The sequence below is a fragment of the Bos indicus genome, chromosome 9 (genome assembly GCF_029378745.1).
Source record: "Bos indicus isolate NIAB-ARS_2022 breed Sahiwal x Tharparkar chromosome 9, NIAB-ARS_B.indTharparkar_mat_pri_1.0, whole genome shotgun sequence".
NCBI lineage: Eukaryota > Metazoa > Chordata > Mammalia > Artiodactyla > Bovidae > Bos > Bos indicus.
The window spans coordinates 13,438,636-13,457,633 of NC_091768.1; the positions used below are offsets into that span (position 1 = coordinate 13,438,636).

Sequence of the window (18,998 nt, forward strand, 5' to 3'; positions counted from 1 at the left end):
CTAGAAGCTATTCTTACTTCTTTCAGGTAAAATGATACGAAATCATCTCGAAAGACTACAGAACTATCATAGTTGCTATCCACGAATTTCTACCCCATGTTCCCCCACTAAACTCCAGACTCTCCATTTTGGGGTTGGTTCTTGACACTGTAGGACACCTGAGCCTCTGTCCTGAAGTTTTAAGAACAATTTTATATTTTTAAAGATTTTATGAAGTCATTATGATCTCTGTGATTAAAGACACATGGCACTTGTAGCTTTCTTCATATAACCATTTATCCTAGGCAGCCTTCCAGCCAATCTGATTTTCCATGCTCTCTCTGTTGGTCTCAGCTTTTACCCCTCTTTGTTTATGTTTACTTATCAAATCCTGGTGCTCACTACCATACTCATTCTATTGTTAGTAACACTCACTGTAATCTTTACCCTTTCTGAGAACCTTCTACCTTTTCACTGTAACAGAAAAAACCTGATACTGTTACTGGTATATTATGTTCCTGGAAACCTTCAAGTAATTGACATTAATTTTTCTGCCTCTCTTCTGGTTCATGGTCTGAAGGTGCATGTTGTTGTTTAGCTGCTAAGGCATGTCTGACTCTTTTTGGGACCCCATGGACTATAGCCTGCCAGGCTCCTGTGTGCATGGAATTTCCCAGGCAAGAAGACTGGAATGGGTTGCCATTTCCTTCTCCAGGGGATCTTCCTGACCCAGGGATCAAACCCACATCCATCTCCTGCATTGGCTGGTGAATTCTTTACCATTGAGCCACCAGGGAAGCCCCCCACCCCCAGTAGGTGTATAGAGTTCAGTATTTTCTTGGCTACTTCAAGACCGCTGTTCAGCAGTCCTCAGTTAGAAGCCCCTTATCATTTGAAACTCAAAAATTTCAATCACATATCCTTTAATGAACATTCAGTCGCCTACTTTCCCTTTCCCTCTGTCTATATTAATGACTCTCACGGAAGATTCAGAGTCTGACTGCTTTGTCTTCTTGGGGGATTTGAATGTGTGGGTGGCCCGTCTACTATGCACTATCAAATGAACATCACCACGGCAACAGTGGTCATAAGGTCATGTCATCACCTACCATGGATCTACCCCTAACATTTCAAATGCCTGTCCTTCTACTTTGTATGTGCCCTCACTCCCCTAATTCTGTTAAGTGTCTTCTTTGGTTTTGGCCTCTCCTGGTTATTTCTGGTCACTGACTCCTTCTGCCCATATTTGCCCCTAGTACCTGGACCATGGGCTTCCCAGGTGGCTCAGTGGTAAAGAAACTGCCTGCCAATGCAGGAGATGCAGGTTTGATCCCTGGATAGGGAAAATCCCCTGGAGAAGGAAATGGCAATCCATTCCAGTATTCTGGCCTGGGAAATCCCATGGAGAGAGGAGCCTGGTGGGCTACGGTCCACGGGGTTCCAAAGAGCTGGAACACGACTAAACAACAACACAACAGCAACAACCGGGACCACGTGGTCAGTCAGTTTGGTAGAATTCTTCCCTAGTGCCTGGTCCTTCCCTGACACCTTCCCCATTAAGTTCAACTCTGGAACAACTTGACTGTTTATCTTACCCCTCCTGATTCTGCACCCTGATGCCCCACAAATACCTTAAATTCTATGTGTCACAAACCATTGCTCTTCCCTAATATGATTTGACTGATATATGAGCCCTTGAGTTGATACGATTCCATATATCTGTTAATGAAATCATCATGTACCCACATGTTTGCATCAGAAACCCGAAACGCATCCTTGGTTCCTTCCTCTCTGCCAGATGCAGAACAGCATAGTGACTAAGAAAGGAATTTACCAAGAAATACTTCTGACTTTCAACCCTGGCTTTATGACACTGAGAAAATTCATTAAGCTCCCTAAACCTCAGGTTTCTCCTTGAATTATAAGCACTAATAATGTTGCCTCTATTACAGGGCTGTTAGGAGTTTAAATCCAGAAGCATGCAAAGTGCCTCGCACTTGTTTGGTACTCAGAAATCTGCGATTACCTATTATCAGTAGATGATACTCATATGTGCCTGGCATGTAGGAAGCAATGGAAGTTCAAGCTTGGTCTAGTAGGGCAAACCACGGAGAAGGCAATGGCACCCCACTCCAGTACTCTTGCCTGGATAATCCCATGGATGGAGGAGCCTGGTAGGCTGCAGTCCATGGTGTCGCTAAGAGTCGGACACGACTGAGCGACTTCCCTTTCACTTTTCACTTTCATGCATTGGAGAAGGAAATGGCAACCCACTCCAGTGTTTTTGCCTGTAGAATCCCAGGGACGGGGGAGCCTGGTGGCTGCCGTCTATGGGGTCACACAGAGTTGGACACAACTGAAGTGACTTAGCATAGCATAGCATAGTAGGGCAAACCAACACACAGGTAGAAGAGTGTGCTGAGGGGTGTGATGGGGAGGGAGAGTGCGGTGGGCACACACAGAGCTCATCCAACTGGGAGGCCGAGCAGAGTTATCTTAAGGCTGTCCTTCCTCTCCTCTGCTGGGCCCCGGCTCCTGGGCAGTGCGGGAACCTTCTGTTTCTCCTGTGTCCATTCCCCCATCTCTAAACCACTATTCTCACTGAGACCAGAGTTACCATTATAAAACATGGAATAGATCATGTTTCTAATTTAAAACCTTCAGTAGATCATCACTGCTTAAAGGATCAAGCCCAAGTCCTTCAGCATGGGATAACTGATATTTTAAAATCTGGACCCAGACATTCTTTCTGTTCTCATTTTATGCCACTCTCCCCTAGTAAGCACTGTCATATTCTGGACATGCCTTTGTACTTAGCTTACTTTTCTTTCCCCCTCTTGTATGGGATACTCTTTATCTGAAGATGTAAGGAAAATGTAATGCAATAAACAGCACAAGATGGATTTTTTTTCCTAGCCGCACCCTCTTCATTATTCAGTTTCTATGTAAAACCAGCTGTTCTCTGCACGGCGGACGTTTTGCCTGAGTGGACTGTCACTCATGTATTTGTTTGCCTTCTCCGTAGACAGTGGGTGGAGCTCATTGCATTCATCTTTGAATCTTTGGTAACTTCTTCAGTATAATTTTATTTTTTAACGTTTTGTTTTGAAATAGTTTTAGGCTTATAGAAAAGTTGAAAGAATAGAGATAGGTGATCCAGTATCTGTGTATCAATGTGACTGTTTTGTAAGAAAAAAAGCTAATAAGCTGGATTTTTGTAGCAGCAGCAGTGGCAGGTATAGCCAAAGGCATTCAGCACTAGGAATCTAAGAAGAGAATAGCAGAATTGGAGGTAACATTTAAAAATGGGATTTAACGTATTTTTTTGCAGCTGAACTGCAAGTAGCTTTTTAGGTATTGGTTGTAGGGCCAGAGAACTTTTTTTCCCAGCTCTGCCATAAGTGACCATGTGGCTTGGGGTAAGTCACATGACTTCTGTGGGTCTCGGGTGGCAAATGAGAAGGATTGGAGAAGATAAACTGTAAAGGCCTTGTCAGCTGAGAGATGCTGTAATTCTGTGGACTAGGTTTATGAACATTATATATCGTGACTTTCCCCTAACAGTTGTCAATGTTTATTTTTAGATGACAGCGTAGAGTTGGCTGAGAGGTTTGTGGATGAAAATGAAGGCTACTTGGTAGATATTCATGACTTTTCTCTGGGTAGCAGTCCACGTGTGCGAAAGCATTTTCCAGAGACTTGGATTTGGCTAGACACCAACATGGGGTACAGATTAAAGTTCTTTGTCTGAATATATTTTGTTTGGTCTTAGTTTTAAGTAAGTTTTGCCCTCTTTCTAACGTTTCAGTATAAACATAGTGTGATAAAGAACTAAATAGACCAAGAGTTTTTAAAGAATGATATTAATTGTATCTAAATATAGTATTTAATTGGAGAAGGAAATGGCAACCCACTCCACTATTCTTGCCTGGAAAATCCTTTGGATGGAGGAACCTGGTGGGTTATAGTCTATGGGGTTACAGAGAGTTGAACACAGCTGAGCAACTGAACACACGCATGCATAGTATTTAATATAGCTGTATGTGAATTGTGACAGTAAGAGTATCATCAAGGAGAAGACAGGCCTTTTCTAAAGAAGGATGATTTTAATTTCCTTAAAGTCGCATGGCTCTCACTGGGGGAAGACTGCTGGGAGTTCCGTTGTTGCTTGGGGTGGGATGCGCCCATGATTGTTCCTTCTGCCTTGTGATGCCCCATTAAACATCCCTGTGAGCCACAGGCAGAAGAGGTGTGGGTCTTGAAAAGAATTCAGCTTAGCTAACAAACTCTGTGCTACCTGGCGTGATGACTCAACAAGTAAATCATGAAATCTGCATATATTGTGAGTCAGCTATTTATGGAAACTTGAAATAAGACACGAGTCACACCTCCAAAAACAAATAACAGCATTGACAAGAATACAGAGGGAAACTTTTATGCATATTGAGGGAGACAAATGGGAGTTAAATTTGGAAAAGGGTATTTATTATCTACATAAAATTTTTGAAAATGATGCTTGTCTTGAAGATATAAATATTGTAGAAAGATTTTTATTGGAATATGGATCAGTTTGCAGTGTTATGACCTTATTATGACCTGTTCCTTGAGAACTTGGAATGTATTATTTTATGCTTAAATCTTTTAAAAAATCTAGATACATATATTATTTGGAAAATTAAAATTTCCCAAAACACAAAAATTCTTCCAAAACATGGTTTAGGTTATGTTGGCTTATTTTGAAGTGTGTCTGTTCTTGGTTTTGTGACTTTTATGTTTATCTTGACTTCAGTTCCAGGATTTACCAAGAATTTGAAGTTACTGTGCCTGATTCTATCACTTCTTGGGTTGCAACTGCTTTTGTGATCTCTGAGGATTTAGGTCTTGGACTAACAACTGCTCCAGTGGAGGTAGTGTACCAAAGAGCTGCTTATAGATGGTACAATGCCACGAAGTGAAGAGAGTGTCAACTCCTCAGTGGATTTTAAAAAAGTGATTGCTTATGATGTTGATCATAGTTTGGAGATTTCTTGGTGTTTCCTTTTTGTTTTTCATCTGTTTTACATTTTCAAGTGTGAACTGTATTAAACTGTTAACTGTGCTAGCTCTGTATTGAGATTTGGATAGTAAGTTTAGTATTGACTGAGTCCAATCACTTCCAAAGGCCAGAAGAGAGAGAATGCCCTCTTTAAAGACGAGCAGAACTCAGAATGTCCCCTAGCAAACATTCCTTCACAACTCTTTGGTCAAATTATATCCCATGTCACTTCCTAAACCATCACTGACAAGAGGAATATAATGACTGTGATTGGTCTTAGACCAGTAGCTTTCAGCTCTGTCATATCTGAAGCCGGTTTTTAAAAACATAAAAAAATAAAAACGGTTTTATTTTGTTTTGTCCCTCAACCATCTATGCAAATGAAATGCATAGAAAATTTAATATACCTTCATACTTAATTAAAACAATCAATAAGATGTCCTAAGTGAAATACCAAGGAGAAATAAAAGGAAAGTAATGTATAATAAAATAATATACTTTTTAGTATGTAAGTGGGCAGGCATAGTTGCACAAGAAAGCCTAGTAACATATTTGAATATTTATGCAGTATATAGAATCACCTTGTGTGCAACAGCTGCAAAATGCAATTTGATATACATGTATTATTTTAGCAATGCAAAAACCTTGAGTGGTGCTGCCTGTGGTGATGTAAAGTTTTGAAATAGTGAAGAAGTTTTGGTAAAGTTACAAAACAAAGGGCAGTTTCCTCTTGATTTACAAAATAGTTATATATTGATAGATGCTTTGGGTTTATATATGTGTTGTCATTAGGTTGTAAGTCCAGGTTATTATAACCAGGTGCTTTATCTACATGAAAGGACATTTAAGAATCATAAGGAACACAGGACAGTTCTTCATTGTCTGGGACTGTCCAGAGCATGCAGACCTTCCCTGCTAAGTGCCAAGAGCACTCACTGTGACAGTCTGAGACTGCCACAGATTTCCAAATAAACTTCTAGGAGAGAATTAACTGCTGCCAGTGAGAAGCTTGGCCAACACTATCAGAGTTTAGGTGACCAACATATATGTATATGTTTATATGTTGGGCTTCCCTGGTAGCTCAGACAGTAAAGAATCTTCCTGCACTCCGGGAGACCCCAGTTTGATCCCTGAGTCAGGAAGATCTCCTGGAGAAGGGAATGGCTACCCACTCCAGTATTCTTGCCTGGAGAATTCCATGGACAGAGGAGCCTGGCGGGCTACAGTCCATAGGGTAGTAGACAAAAAAAGGTCATTTACTTTTCACAGGAGTCTAAGACAGATGCTGTTTCATTTGGGCAGTGGCTTTAAAAGCAGAATGATGGAATCGGCATGGCAGAGTAGTAGAAGAGGAGCCTGGCTATGGCCTCAGACATGGCGGGATCCAGTTCTGGCTCTTGGACTTGCCAGCAGCGTGCTCTTGTACCAGTTACAGAGGTGGCTGAGCTTCAGGTTTCTTTCCTGTAAAATATGACTGTAACACCTGCCTGCATAGGTGTGATGAAATAATTTAAGGTCCCTGGTTCCTAGTAGGAGTTTCATAAAACATAGTGATTACTGTGTTATAAATCACAGCAGTATGCCCCTATTTGTTTAGGATAGGTTGCTGTTTTCTGTTGGTAGGCAAGAGGACATTTCTATGTGAAGCTACTAATAAGTGTCATAGGTTTTGTGAGATTTAAGTGTGTAAAGTGTGAAGCTCTGGACTTTAAAATCTGTATTCATTGTGTTCTTTCCAGCTCCAAGCCTTCCAACCATTTTTCATTTTTTTGAATCTTCCATACTCTGTCATCAGAGGTGAAGAATTTGCTTTGGAAGTAACCATATTCAATTATTTGAAAGATGCCACTGAGGTAATGTGCTAAAAGGTTTGTTCATCATTTACATGTCAGGAAAAAATGAAGAAAACATGCTGGCATTGGGTTATGTAGTGTTTGGGCATCTAAAAAGTGTATGCATTTCTGGAATATTGAAAATAGCTGTACTTTGCCCACCATTTCTTCAGCTTATTAATGTTGAAGGATATTGCTGGCATGTCCAGACGTTTTCCCCTTAATTTCTAGTGCGAGTTCTCTGCTTTAGTCCCACAAGTTCATTTCTTGGCATCTCTCTTCCTCTTTCCTGCCCCTTTCTCCCCACATTTTTCCCATACTGTACTCCCACACGGAGAATGTCTTACCACTTCACACTGCCATTGAGTGCCCACTGAAACTGGCGAGGATTTATTCCTTTCAAGGACTGGTTTGGAACTAAGGTGTCTTCCTTGAGGCATCTCACTCATGCTGTTAGGCTTGCGGTCCCCATATTTGTACAGTATTTTCTTTTTTTAAGTCTATTTTTAAATGGAGAATAATTGCTTTACAATGTTGTGTTGGTTTCTGCCATGCATCAACATGAATCAGCCATAGATATACATATGTCCCCTCTCTCTTGGACCCTCCCCGCCCCCCACCATCCCACCCCTCTAGGTTATCACAGGGCACTGGGTTGAGCTCCCTGTGTTAATGTATTCTGTTTCCAAGGCTTTGATTTTTGAGTCATGGTCTGGTGTCGCCTCAGCCAGTCAGTTCCCTGTAGGGCAGGGGTAGGCCCACTGTTTGTGATGTGCCCATAGTGGTGCTAATGAAATGATTCCCACCCCAACCCGACCAAGACTAGGGACTGTAATTAACCTTACTACCCGAAAATGCCATCATCTCTTTAAGCACTATGTCCAATGGCACCCCCCTCCAGTACTCTTGCCTGGAAAATCCCATGGATGGAGGAGCCTGGTAGGCTGTAGTCCATGGGGTCGCTAAGAGTCGGACACGACTGAGTGACTTCACTTTCACTTTTCACTTTCATGCATTGGAGAAGGAAATGGCAACCCACTCCAGTGTTCTTGCCTGGAGAATCCCAGGGACGGGGGAGCCTGGTGGGCTTCCGTCTATGGGGTCGCACAGACTCGGACATGACTGAAGCAACTTACCAGCAGCATCAGCTAGAGAATAAACTGATTCTTATTTTCTAATTTTACTTTTTAATTTTCTCAACATGGTATAGTGTAAAGAGCAAAAGATCTGGAGTCAGAAGGCCCAGATCCAGTATCTAGCTTGTCCACTTAAGAACAAGTAACTTAATTGCAGTTTACTCATCTGTTAGATAAGAAATATTTTGATAAACAGATGAGAAAATAAGTGGGAAAAACAATTTGTAAAGTCTAAGATCTGGAGAAATACTCTTCTTGATGAGCCTGGCAACTTTGATGTACTCTATGAAAGTTTACCACCAACAAGTGCTTCAGGACTAGTGTCTGAGTCATACTTTTCTTGGAATAATTTTAGCAGAGATTCCCAATGAGTGTAATAACATTTCATCCTGTTTGCCTCAGGTTTTTCTAAAGGGACTAGTGTCCCAGGATGACACAGCTGAGTCAGGCTGGTGGTAGTACCATGACATGAAATAACCCAGCTCTCAGAAAATGAGAGAATTTAGTGTTAGTGGGAGTTTAATGTTAGACTTGAAGAATGCCATTTCCCCACTTGTCTTGAGGTAGGTGGAAAAAGCGTGGGAAAGCACTCGGTTTTTCCTGTACCTCTACACGCTCTTCTTGGCTGAACCTTTCTGTCTCGTTTTTCTCTAATCTTGGGCCTCACAGATTTAACTGCAATTAAAAGGGTATGGCAACCCACTCCAGTATTCTTGCCTGCAGAATCCCATGGACAGAGGAGCCTGGCGGGCTGCAGTCCACAGGATTGCAAAGAGTTGACTGAAGCGACTTAGCATGTATGCACAAAGCAGCATTTTACTGAGGAGCAATTTATTATACAGAACCTTTGATGACTTTTTTTTTTTCTTCCAGGTTAAGGTAATCATTGAGAAAAGTGATGCTTTTGATATTCTAATGGCTTCGAACGAAATAAATGCCACGGGACACCAACAGACCATTCTGGTTCCCAGTGAGGATGGGGCAACTGTTCTTTTCCCGATCAGGCCAACACGTCTCGGGGAAGTGCCCATCACGGTCACAGCTGTTTCACCTGCTGCTTCTGATGCCGTCACCCAGAGGATTTTAGTGAAGGTAAATATTTGAAGCCTAAAACGAAATGGAAATACAGAATTGAAAAGGAAGCAGAAGATGGTTTTTCTCATGGTTAAATTTGTTTTCAAGACCTAGTAGGACATCTTCTCCACCCTCCAGGAATGCCTAATGTTTTTCTCATCTAAATGTAAAAATATATCACGCAATTGGAGGTAATTGCCAATGTCTTATTCAAATTTTTAGTATGATTATAAAGCAGGTTATATTTACACTCTATGTGACATTGGAATCCTGTTAAATTGTGCCAAGTTGGTATATAGATTTTGAATTTTTGAATTCCTCAGTACAGGTAGAATAGGTTTTGTAGGTTTTTTCCGGAGAAGACAGGATGCACAAAAAGGCAACTCAGCATAGTGGATAAGCACTGGTGTTCTGGAGGGAGGCAGCCCTGGATTTCATCCCAGCTCTGTCAAGGGTGCCTTTGGACAAGGTATTTAATCTCTGTCTTTAAATAATAAAAGGACCTATTTCAGAGGGTTTTTCATCCCCTTTTCATCTTCTCCTTTATCATTTCCATTGCCATTCTGTGAACTATTTTCTCTAATTTAAAGAGAAAGTAAAAATTTATTAATGGGTTTGAACCAAGACCTTGTAGGCACTTATCTAACCATACACAGGCCAGATGATTAACTCATTATCTGTCTATGCTGCTGCTGCTGCTGCTGCTACTAAGTTGCTTCAGTCGTTTCCGACTCTGTGCGACCCCATAGACTGCAGCCCACCAGGCTCCCCCGTCCCTGGGATTCTCCAGGCAAGAACACTGGAGTAGGTTGCCATTTCCTTCTCCAATGCATGAAAGTGAAAAATGAAAGTGAAGTCACTCAGTCGTGTCCTACTCTTAGCGACCCCATGGACTGCAGCCTACCAGGCTCCTCCATCCATGGGATTTTCCAGGCAAGAGTACTGGAGTGGGGTGCCATCGCCTTCTCCGTTATCTGCCTATAGTTTTCTCTAGACAGAGAAATAGAGACCACGTTAATTGTGTTACTTTTTATCAACAGGCTGAAGGAATAGAAAAATCGTATTCACAATCCATCTTGCTGGATTTAACTGACAGCACGCTACAAACTACCCTGAAAACACTGAGCTTCTCCTTTCCTCCTCACACAGTGAGTGGCAGTGAGAGGGTTCAGGTCACTGCAATCGGTAAGAGCAGAGTATATCACCGTCACTACTGGTTTATTTGTATATGATAATACACATTTCTCATTTATTTGTACATGCATTTTCTTTTTTAATGAATTATTTAAATTGAAGTACAGTTGATTGACCGTGTTTTGGGGGAACAGTAAAGTGATTCAGTTATACATATGTATACATATATATTATTTTTCAGATCCTGTTCCATTATAGTTTATTACAAGACATTGAATATAGTTCCCTGTACTGTACAGTAGGCCTTTTTAGGTATATTTTCTTATTTAATCCTAATTAAATAAGGAGTTGCAAAAACATTTTAGTTGCTGCCAACCGCTGATTACAGTGGAAAGGCAAGTAAGGGGTGTGTTCTGGACCAGTTCTTCTCAGTCTTCAAGGTGCACATGAATCTTCTGGGGACCCTGTGTGAAGGCAGATTCTGGCTCAGTAGGCGTGGGGTGAGCCCTGGATCTGCATTTCTAACAGGCTCCCGAGTGTTGCTGATGTTTCCGATGTGCAGTCCACTCTGAGTAGCCAGGCCACAATATTGTGTGGCTGGAGGGAGGAGTTATTCTGCCTTTGTGGCTCTCAATCACTGGTGAATATCACAGCCTCCTGTGGAGCTTTGAAAATACGCAAGTATCTGGGTTCCACTCCCAGTCTACTCAATGAGACTCCCTTGGGCTATGGCTAGGGCATGCATGTTTTGAAAAGGTTCTGCTAGTGCTTCTGACAACCAGAAGTTGAAGACCACTGCCTCGAGTGGTTCTCTGTGCAGAATGCAAGTACCCTGTACCACTGGAAGCTACCCACTGACTTAGTCACCTTCTCCTAGTTGCCAAAGTACTTTCAACTATTAGAACTTCCACAGAAATGGCTTATTTGTATAGTTGTGCTTTACAAATAACTGAAAGAAATGTTCAGATTTTGTTGTTCAGTTGCTCAGTCGTGTCCGACTTTGTGACCCCATGGACTGCAGCACGCCAGACTTCCTTGTCCTTCACTATCTCCTGGAGTTTGCTCAAACTTGAGTTGATGATGCTATCCAACCATCTCATCCTCTGTCGCCCCCTTCTCCTCCTGCCCTTAATCTTTCCCATATCAGGGTCTTTTCCAATGAGTCAGCTCTTTGCATCAGGTAGCCCAAGTATTGGAAATGTTTCGATTAATGACATCTAAATAATTTGTCAGGTCTTTGAGGTGTCAAGACCTAAGGCACTTTTTCAGAGGTTCTTTTGAATCTCACCTGCAGGTGTCGTGCTTTTTATTATTACTCCAAACAACCAGTCCCTCTAGAGAGGGCTTTTTGGGGAGACTTAGATATAATTCTTAAAAATAAATAAATGAACTCTCTGTTGAGGAGAATACATTCTGCTTAAGCATCTCCCACAGTGGTGGGGTGCTGGGAGATGGTATGGCGTGTGTGCACACATACAGAGGGATGAGCCTTGAAGTTTTTTCTTTCTTTTTTCTTTTTAAACTCTTTATTTTGTACTGGGGTAAAGGCTGCCCACTCCAGTATTCTGGCCTGGAGAATTCCGTAGACTGTATAGTCCATGGTATCAGAAAGAGTCAGACATGACTGAGTGATAGCTTACGGTGAATGGTGTCGGATTTGTCATCTCCGAAGAAGACTTAACTTTGGGACCAGGGACCAGGCTTGATCACTCAAGAGGTTTTGTGTAGCAGAGTTTTATTAAAGTGAAAAGGAACAGGGAAAGCTTCTGACACAGACATTGGAAGAGGAATGGAGAATGCCCCCCCTTGCTAGTGTTAGCAAGGGAGTTAAATATTTTTTAAATTGGTTATTACAGTAAATCAAAAGAATGTCTCAAGGTTGTAAACATCTTACTAGACTCACTTCCACAATATACATTTTAAGATAACAGGATTGGTCAGAAGATTTTCAGGAAGGAGAAACATGTCCTCAAGCAGAATACCTTATTGTTATATAATCCTTACTAAGGAATGTAGGAGGAAACGTTTGTCCTTTCCTCCTTGAGAATTTCAGACCCCTATCTCCTCCTTGAGAACCCCAGACCCCTTTGTCCTCCTCGGGGACCCTGGACTTCTTATCAACCTGCCTAGGAATTGATTCTCTCATGAGCGACTTTCACTTTCTTTCAGAGCCAGTTAACAATGTTGTGGTAGTTTCGGGTGGACAGTGAAGGGACTCAGCCATACATACACATGCATCCATTCTCCCCCAAACTCCCATCCCATCCAGGCTGCCACATAACATTGAGCAGAGTTCCATGTGCTATATAGTAGGTCCCTGTTGGGCATCCATTTATAATATAGCAGTGTATACATCTGGAGAAGGCAATGGCAACCCACTCCAGTACTCTTGCCTGGAAAATCCCATGGATGGAGGAGCCTGGTGGGCTGCAGTCCATGGGGTCACTAGGAGTCGGACACGACTGAGTGACTTCATTTTCACTTTTCACTTTCATGCATTGGAGAAGGAAATCGCAATCCACTCCAGTGTTCTTGCCTGGAGAATCCCAGAGACGGGGGAGCCTGGTGGGCTGCCGTCTATGGGGTCGCACAGTCGGACATGACTGAAATGACTTAGCAGTAGTGTATATATGTTCATCCCCAAACTCCCTAACTATCCCTTCCCCCCAAGAACCTTGAAGTTTGAGTGTGTACCATCTTTCCTTATGTTGGAATGAGTCTGCCTGTGGTTGTTGAATATTCTGAAGTTTAAATTTTAAAGTTTGATTTAAAATAATGTTTTTTTTTTTCAAGTTTTATTTTTATATAGTATTTATTTTAAAAACCTGTTTGGTTTTTCATTTTCTATTAAAAAACCTGTTTGTGTTTTATTTGGTGAATATTGGCTTGCTTCTTTGAATAGTAAAAGTCCAAGTTTATGTTCACTTTGAATATTAAAAGCATACTGTGCAGTGGTGGTAATAATAAGGAACAAAACCTGCACTGGTATTTACTTCTCCAAGTTAACGTCTAAAGTTTAAGACATGGTACGCTAGCGTGACTGCAGCCCACCCACATGAAAGTCTTCCTCTCTTATTTGGATTCACTTTTTTAGGAGCAAGTTTTCAGTAGGCATTTGGACTTGGAATGGTGAAGTTTTTAAAGTAAACCACACTGACGAATATTCTTCTCTATACAGTTCAACCATAGTGAGGTCAAAATTAGAACTCAGCCTTTACATTTCTAAATTTTTACTTATTTTCTTGAGTCATGGTGTTAGAATGTGGGTAGAGGAATGTGGGTAAGAGTGTGTTTTGTTTAACTGTATGTTACTCACTTTGAAGAATACTTTTAACCCGTTTTGATCCTGAGATTCACTGAAACATATATACCAGTTAGTTTTACTTTGTTGTTGATAAATAGAGCACACTGAAAAATACCACAAGCCCTGCCCTTAGAACGTCATTTCTCAAGAATTTTTAGTGTATTAGTAAGGAAGTCAATATAAAGTTCTATTTATATGAAGAATACTCATAGTAAAACTTTTCTTCCCTGTTTAAGAATGATGATTTCCTAATGCAAATCCTGACATTTTGGTTAGAAATTTTAAAAAAACTTATAGTTTGCTTATATGTGCTGTATCTTTGAGCTAAAAGTCTCCTAATTTGTTGCATAATCTACAAGTTCAGTACCACCGTATTCTCATTTATTTGACCAGTCTTCCTAAAAGCTTTCTGCTGTGTTCCTGGTGGTGGAGCAGTCATAGTGCTTCAGTGTCGGGCGCCTTCTGCTCTCTTTGCCACTAGGAAGTATGTTTATTGGGGATTTGCTGACCTTGATAAATGTCTTGTGCTTTCAGGAGATATTCTTGGTTCTTCCATCAATGGCTTAGCCTCCCTGATTCGGATGCCTTATGGCTGTGGTGAACAGAACATGATAAATTTTGCTCCAAATATTTATATTTTGGATTATCTGACTAAAAAGAAACAACTGACGGAGAATTTAAAAGAAAAAGCCCTTTCTTTTATGAGGCAAGGTAAGCATTTTAGAAATATACTTTTTTTTTTTTTTTTGTAAAAATACATTTGTTTCTGTTTTTGGTTTGTTTTTGGTCAGAGTTGACTCTAGACTGTATTTCAAAATGGACAGATTTTGTCTTTGCTGTGTGATTGTGACATGAGATGGTGTGGAGTGTGCTAGAAGTGTTAACAGCTGTCACTACTTGTCCTCAGCTCCAGGCTCACTGACTGCTGCTAAGATGTTTGTTAAAGGAGTTTGATCCTGGAGGGGCTTATATTTTCATAACGGATTGGAAATTTAAAGCCACTTAAAAATCTGATGGTGAAGGACAGGCAAGGCTGATGTGCTGCAGTTCATGGGGTCGCAAAGAGCTGGACACGACTGAGCGACTGCTACTTTGCAGGAATTTATGACATCTCATGCCCAGGTCCTTAAGTCCTCTAGGAAATTCTCAAAGATGTAGCAATTGGTACTTTCTGTACTGAAAGAAAGTGAAAGTGAGGTCGCTTAGTCGTGTCCGACTCTTTGCGACCCCATGGACTGGAGCCTACCAGGCTTCTCTGTCCATGGGATTTTCCAGGCAGTAGTATTGGAGTGAATTGCCATGTCCTTCTCTAGGGGTTTTTCCAACCCAGGGATTGAATCTGGGTCTCCCGCATTGTAGACAGACGCTTTACCATCTGAGCCACCAGGGAAGTACTGAGCTGCCTCTTAAAAATTGTTCTCCTTTCTGCATATGTTTGTGCATCAGCCATGTTTTTTTCAGTTTAGCTATTAATTTATTTAAAAAGAATGGTAAAAATATCAAATGTTTATCATATATGCAGAAAACACACATTATTAATGTTTCAAGGAAAATGGTACTTATATACTAAGACATTTCCTGTTTTCCAAGTACTATGGTCTTCATGTAATGCATCTTTGCATGTCCTCTACCTGGAATGGCCTTCATGATCTATGAATTATGTTTGCTTGTTAAAATCCACTGATTTTTAAAGTGATTCAGTCATATTTTAAATATATAAATACAGGAGCTGCTTTTTTCCAAGAGGCAAGCTTATTGGAAACAGGGTAACAGGGTAAGTTGTTATCATTATTACACAGCAGTTAGTTTAGGATAAACGTGTCCCTTTATAATGAGGGAACCTGGAAGAAAAGCTCACATTAAAATAATGTCTTTACTGAGTTTTCTAATTCTTAACTGTGGAAAAGTTAGCCAATTCACTAACAAGCTTGCCTTAAACTTATAATTAGTTTAAGCACTGGTACCAGGGACTCTTGGTATAGTGTTCAGTTCAGTTCAGTCGCTCAGTCATGTCCGACTCTTTGTGATCCCATGAACTGCAGCACGCCAGGCCTCCCTGTCCATCACCGACTCCCAGACCCGTGTCCACTGAGTCGGTGATGCCATCCAATCATCTCATCTTCTGTCTTCCCTTTCTCTTCCTGCCCTCAGTCTTTCCCAGCATCAGGGTCTTTTCCAATGAGTCAGCTCTTCTCATCAGGTGGCCAAAGTATTGAAGTTTTAGCTTCAACATCAGTCCTTCCAATGAACATCCAGGACTGATCTCCTTTAGGATGGATTGGTTGGATCTCCTTGCAGTCCAAGGGACTCTCAAGAGTCTTCTCCAGCACCACAGTTCAAAAGCATCAATTCTTCGGTGCTCAGCTTTCTTTGTAGTCCAACTCTCACATCCATACATGACCACTGGAAAAATCATAGCCTTGACTAGACAGACCTTTGTTGGCAAAGTAATGTCTCTGCTTTTTAACATGCTGCCTAGGTTGGTCATAACTTTCCTTCCAAGGAGTAAGCAAGCGTCTTTTAATTTCATGGCTGCAATCACCATCTGCCATGATTTTGGAGACCCCCCAAATAAAGTCAGCCGCTGTGTCCAGTGTTTCCCCATCTGTTTGCCATGAAGTGATGGGACCAGATGCCATGATCTTCGTTTTCTGAATGTTGAGCTTTAAGCCAACTTTTTCACTCTCCACCTTCATCAAGGGACTTTTGAGTTCCTCCTCACTTTCTGCCATAAGGGTGGTGTCATCTGCATATCTGAGGTTGTTGATATTTCTCCCGGCAATCTTGATTCCAGCTTGTGCTTCTTCCAGCCCAGCGTTTCTCATGATGGACTCTGCATATAAGTTAAATAAGCAGGGTGACAATATACAGCCTTGACTTACTCCTTTTCCTATTTGGAACCAGTCTGTTGATCCATGTCCAGTTCTAACTGTTGCCTCCTCACCTGCGTATAGGTTTCTGAAGAGGCAGGTCAGGTGGTCTGGTATTCCCATCTCTTTCAGAATTTTCCACAGTTTATTGTGATCCACACAGTCAAAGGCTTTGGCATAGTGTATGCCACATTAATGGAGAAGGCAATGGCAGGCCACTCCAGTACTCTTGCCTGGAAAATCCCATGGACAGAGGAGCTTGGAAGGGTGCAGTCCATGGGGTCACGAAGAGTCAGACATGACTGGGCGACTTCACTTTCACTTTCCACTTTCATGCATTGGAGAAGGAAATGGCAACCCACTCCAGTGTTCTTGCCTGGAGAATCCCAGAGACGGGGGAGCCTGGTGGGCTGCCGTCTATGGGGTTGCACAGAGTCGGACATGACTGAAGTGACTTAGCAGCAGCAGCAGCATTCCACATTAAAATCAGGTGAGATGTTGGTATAGTGCCATAATAGTTATAGTTATGGAGATGAATAAAAACTATTTTTCATAACTGTGCATCTTTTAAAGACAAGATTTTGACTTGTATTTGAAATTTAGTTTGGCTGATTTCAAGTAGAGAGTGTGTAGGCACTAGACTGGTGCTTTATAACTTGATATATTACCTTCTTTGAGATATTCTTTGATATATTACATTCTTTGAGAGAGTATAGAGAACAGAGGAGCCTGGCATGCTGCAGTCCATAGGGTCACAAAGAGTAGGACAGTGACTGAATAACAACAAATAAAATAAAGTGAAATATTTTAGAAAATGCCACTGATTGCATATTTTATATGTTTCTGGAATGTTGGCCAATCAAATATCAATGCTTTAAAGAAACAGAATAAGTTTTCTAGCATGAACCATTTGGAGTGAAAGTCGCTCAGTCGTATCCGACTCTTTGCGACCACGTGGACTATACAGTCCATGGGATTCTCCAGGCCAGAATACTGCCGTGGGTAGCCTTTTCCTTCTCCAGGGAGTCTTCCCAACCCAGGGATCGAATCCAGTCTCCCACATTGCAGGCAGATCCTTTACCAGCTGAGCCACAAGGGAAGTCCATTAAGGAACAATAATTTACGCCTTAAAAATTTGAGTTTCTGTACTGGACACTTTGCTGTGGGTTAGTATTGACAGATGCCCTAAAAAATGAACACTCCAAGTCCTCAGTATCTGTTTTTTGTTGTTGTTCTAAAAGGAGTGCTGGTCCTCCAGACCTGTCCCAGCAAGTAGGTGCCAAACTGCAGTTTCAAAGCAGCTCTGCATTGCATTTGCTGGTTGTTAGAGGGCGCAGAGCTGCCAGAGGGCAGTAGAGGCTGTGTGGGCAGAAGGAAGAGCCCTGGAGCTGGGAGGTGGGTGAGCCCCCACCGCGCAAGGTGGAGCCGTGATTCTGGCTTCCGTGGGGGCTGTCAGCCCTGGGCTCTGAACCCTGCCTCCTGCTCTGGGCTGGTTTCCCTAGCCTCGTTTTTCGACCTGTAAGATATGGGTAAATGAGTACCTACTTCTTAGGGCTGTTTTGAAGACTTAAATGAAGTATTTTAACACAGAGTAAATGCCCAGGAACTATCAGCTGTAGTATACCTAGTTGCATCTAAACAAGGAGATAGGGTCTCAGGTCAGCAAGTAAATTCTGTCTGTTCTGCCTCTAAAAACAAGTGTGAAATTCCTCCACTCTCTCCGTCCCAGGCTGATGGCTTTCTTCTGATGCGTGGTTGCTCCCCAGCTACTCCAGTGGCTTCCTAAATAACACTCTTTGCCAACATGCTCACCTTTAATACAGTTTCTGCATATTTTATAATAAAAAGGATCTTTGGATAATGTCAAGATCATGAGACTTTCTTAAATTCTCCTACGGATTCCTGGCCTGGGCTTGCAGGCCCTGAGTGAACACCAGACCCTTCTTTCACTTCTCCTGCAACTATCCCATCAGGACTCTGTCCTGCTATGTCTAGTGTGCTCCCAGGGCCACAGTGCTCAGGGTCTTTCCACCTGTCCTGCCGTCTTCTGGGGTGCTCTTACCCCACATCTTTCCAGGGCTGGCTCTTTCTGGTCGTCCAGGTGGTGTTTTCCTCAAAATGGCCTTCCCTGGCCTGTTGGTAGCTCTGACTTAAATTATGCCATTTAATATTCTTAAATTATGCCACTTAATATATTCTTCATCACACTTGACATTATTTAAAATGTTTTTGTTTTCTGTTATCTGACTGTCTCCTGCTCTAGAAGGTAAGTTCCCTGATAGTGGGGACTGCCTGAATCTCTTCTCCACGGGGTCACCATTTGGGCCCCTCAGTATGTACAGAATGGGTGAAGGCATTCGTATCAGCATTAACTTCGTTGGGCTTTAGGTTGATCATCCTGATGTGGAGGTTGAGGGTCTAGAAGATCTCTCAGGTGTTTCCGCGATACATGGCTATTTCTAACCACCACAGTGTCTACCTGGCTTTGGCAGGTTTTTATGAACTAGGAAATGTGACTAGGGATTTGAGCCTGTTGCCTTTTGAGCTGGTGAAGTGGCTGGACTCTGTCCAGCTGTTGTCGTTGTTCAGCCACTCAGTCTTGTCCAGCTCTTTGTGACCCCATGGACTGCAGCA

General features: G+C 41.9%; 1 protein-coding gene across 1 annotated transcript in view; it reads left to right on the top strand.

The window, feature by feature from the left end:
- Nucleotides 1–18,998, top strand: part of CD109 (CD109 molecule) — a 136,719-nt gene that overhangs the window by 89,983 nt on the left and 27,738 nt on the right. The window contains exons 18-23 of the mRNA XM_070795748.1: nucleotides 3,564–3,705; nucleotides 4,769–4,886; nucleotides 6,754–6,867; nucleotides 8,856–9,074; nucleotides 10,097–10,241; nucleotides 14,029–14,205. Of these exons, the coding sequence (XP_070651849.1) occupies nucleotides 3,564–3,705; nucleotides 4,769–4,886; nucleotides 6,754–6,867; nucleotides 8,856–9,074; nucleotides 10,097–10,241; nucleotides 14,029–14,205 (915 nt within the window). The remainder of the gene's footprint in view (nucleotides 1–3,563; nucleotides 3,706–4,768; nucleotides 4,887–6,753; nucleotides 6,868–8,855; nucleotides 9,075–10,096; nucleotides 10,242–14,028; nucleotides 14,206–18,998) is intronic.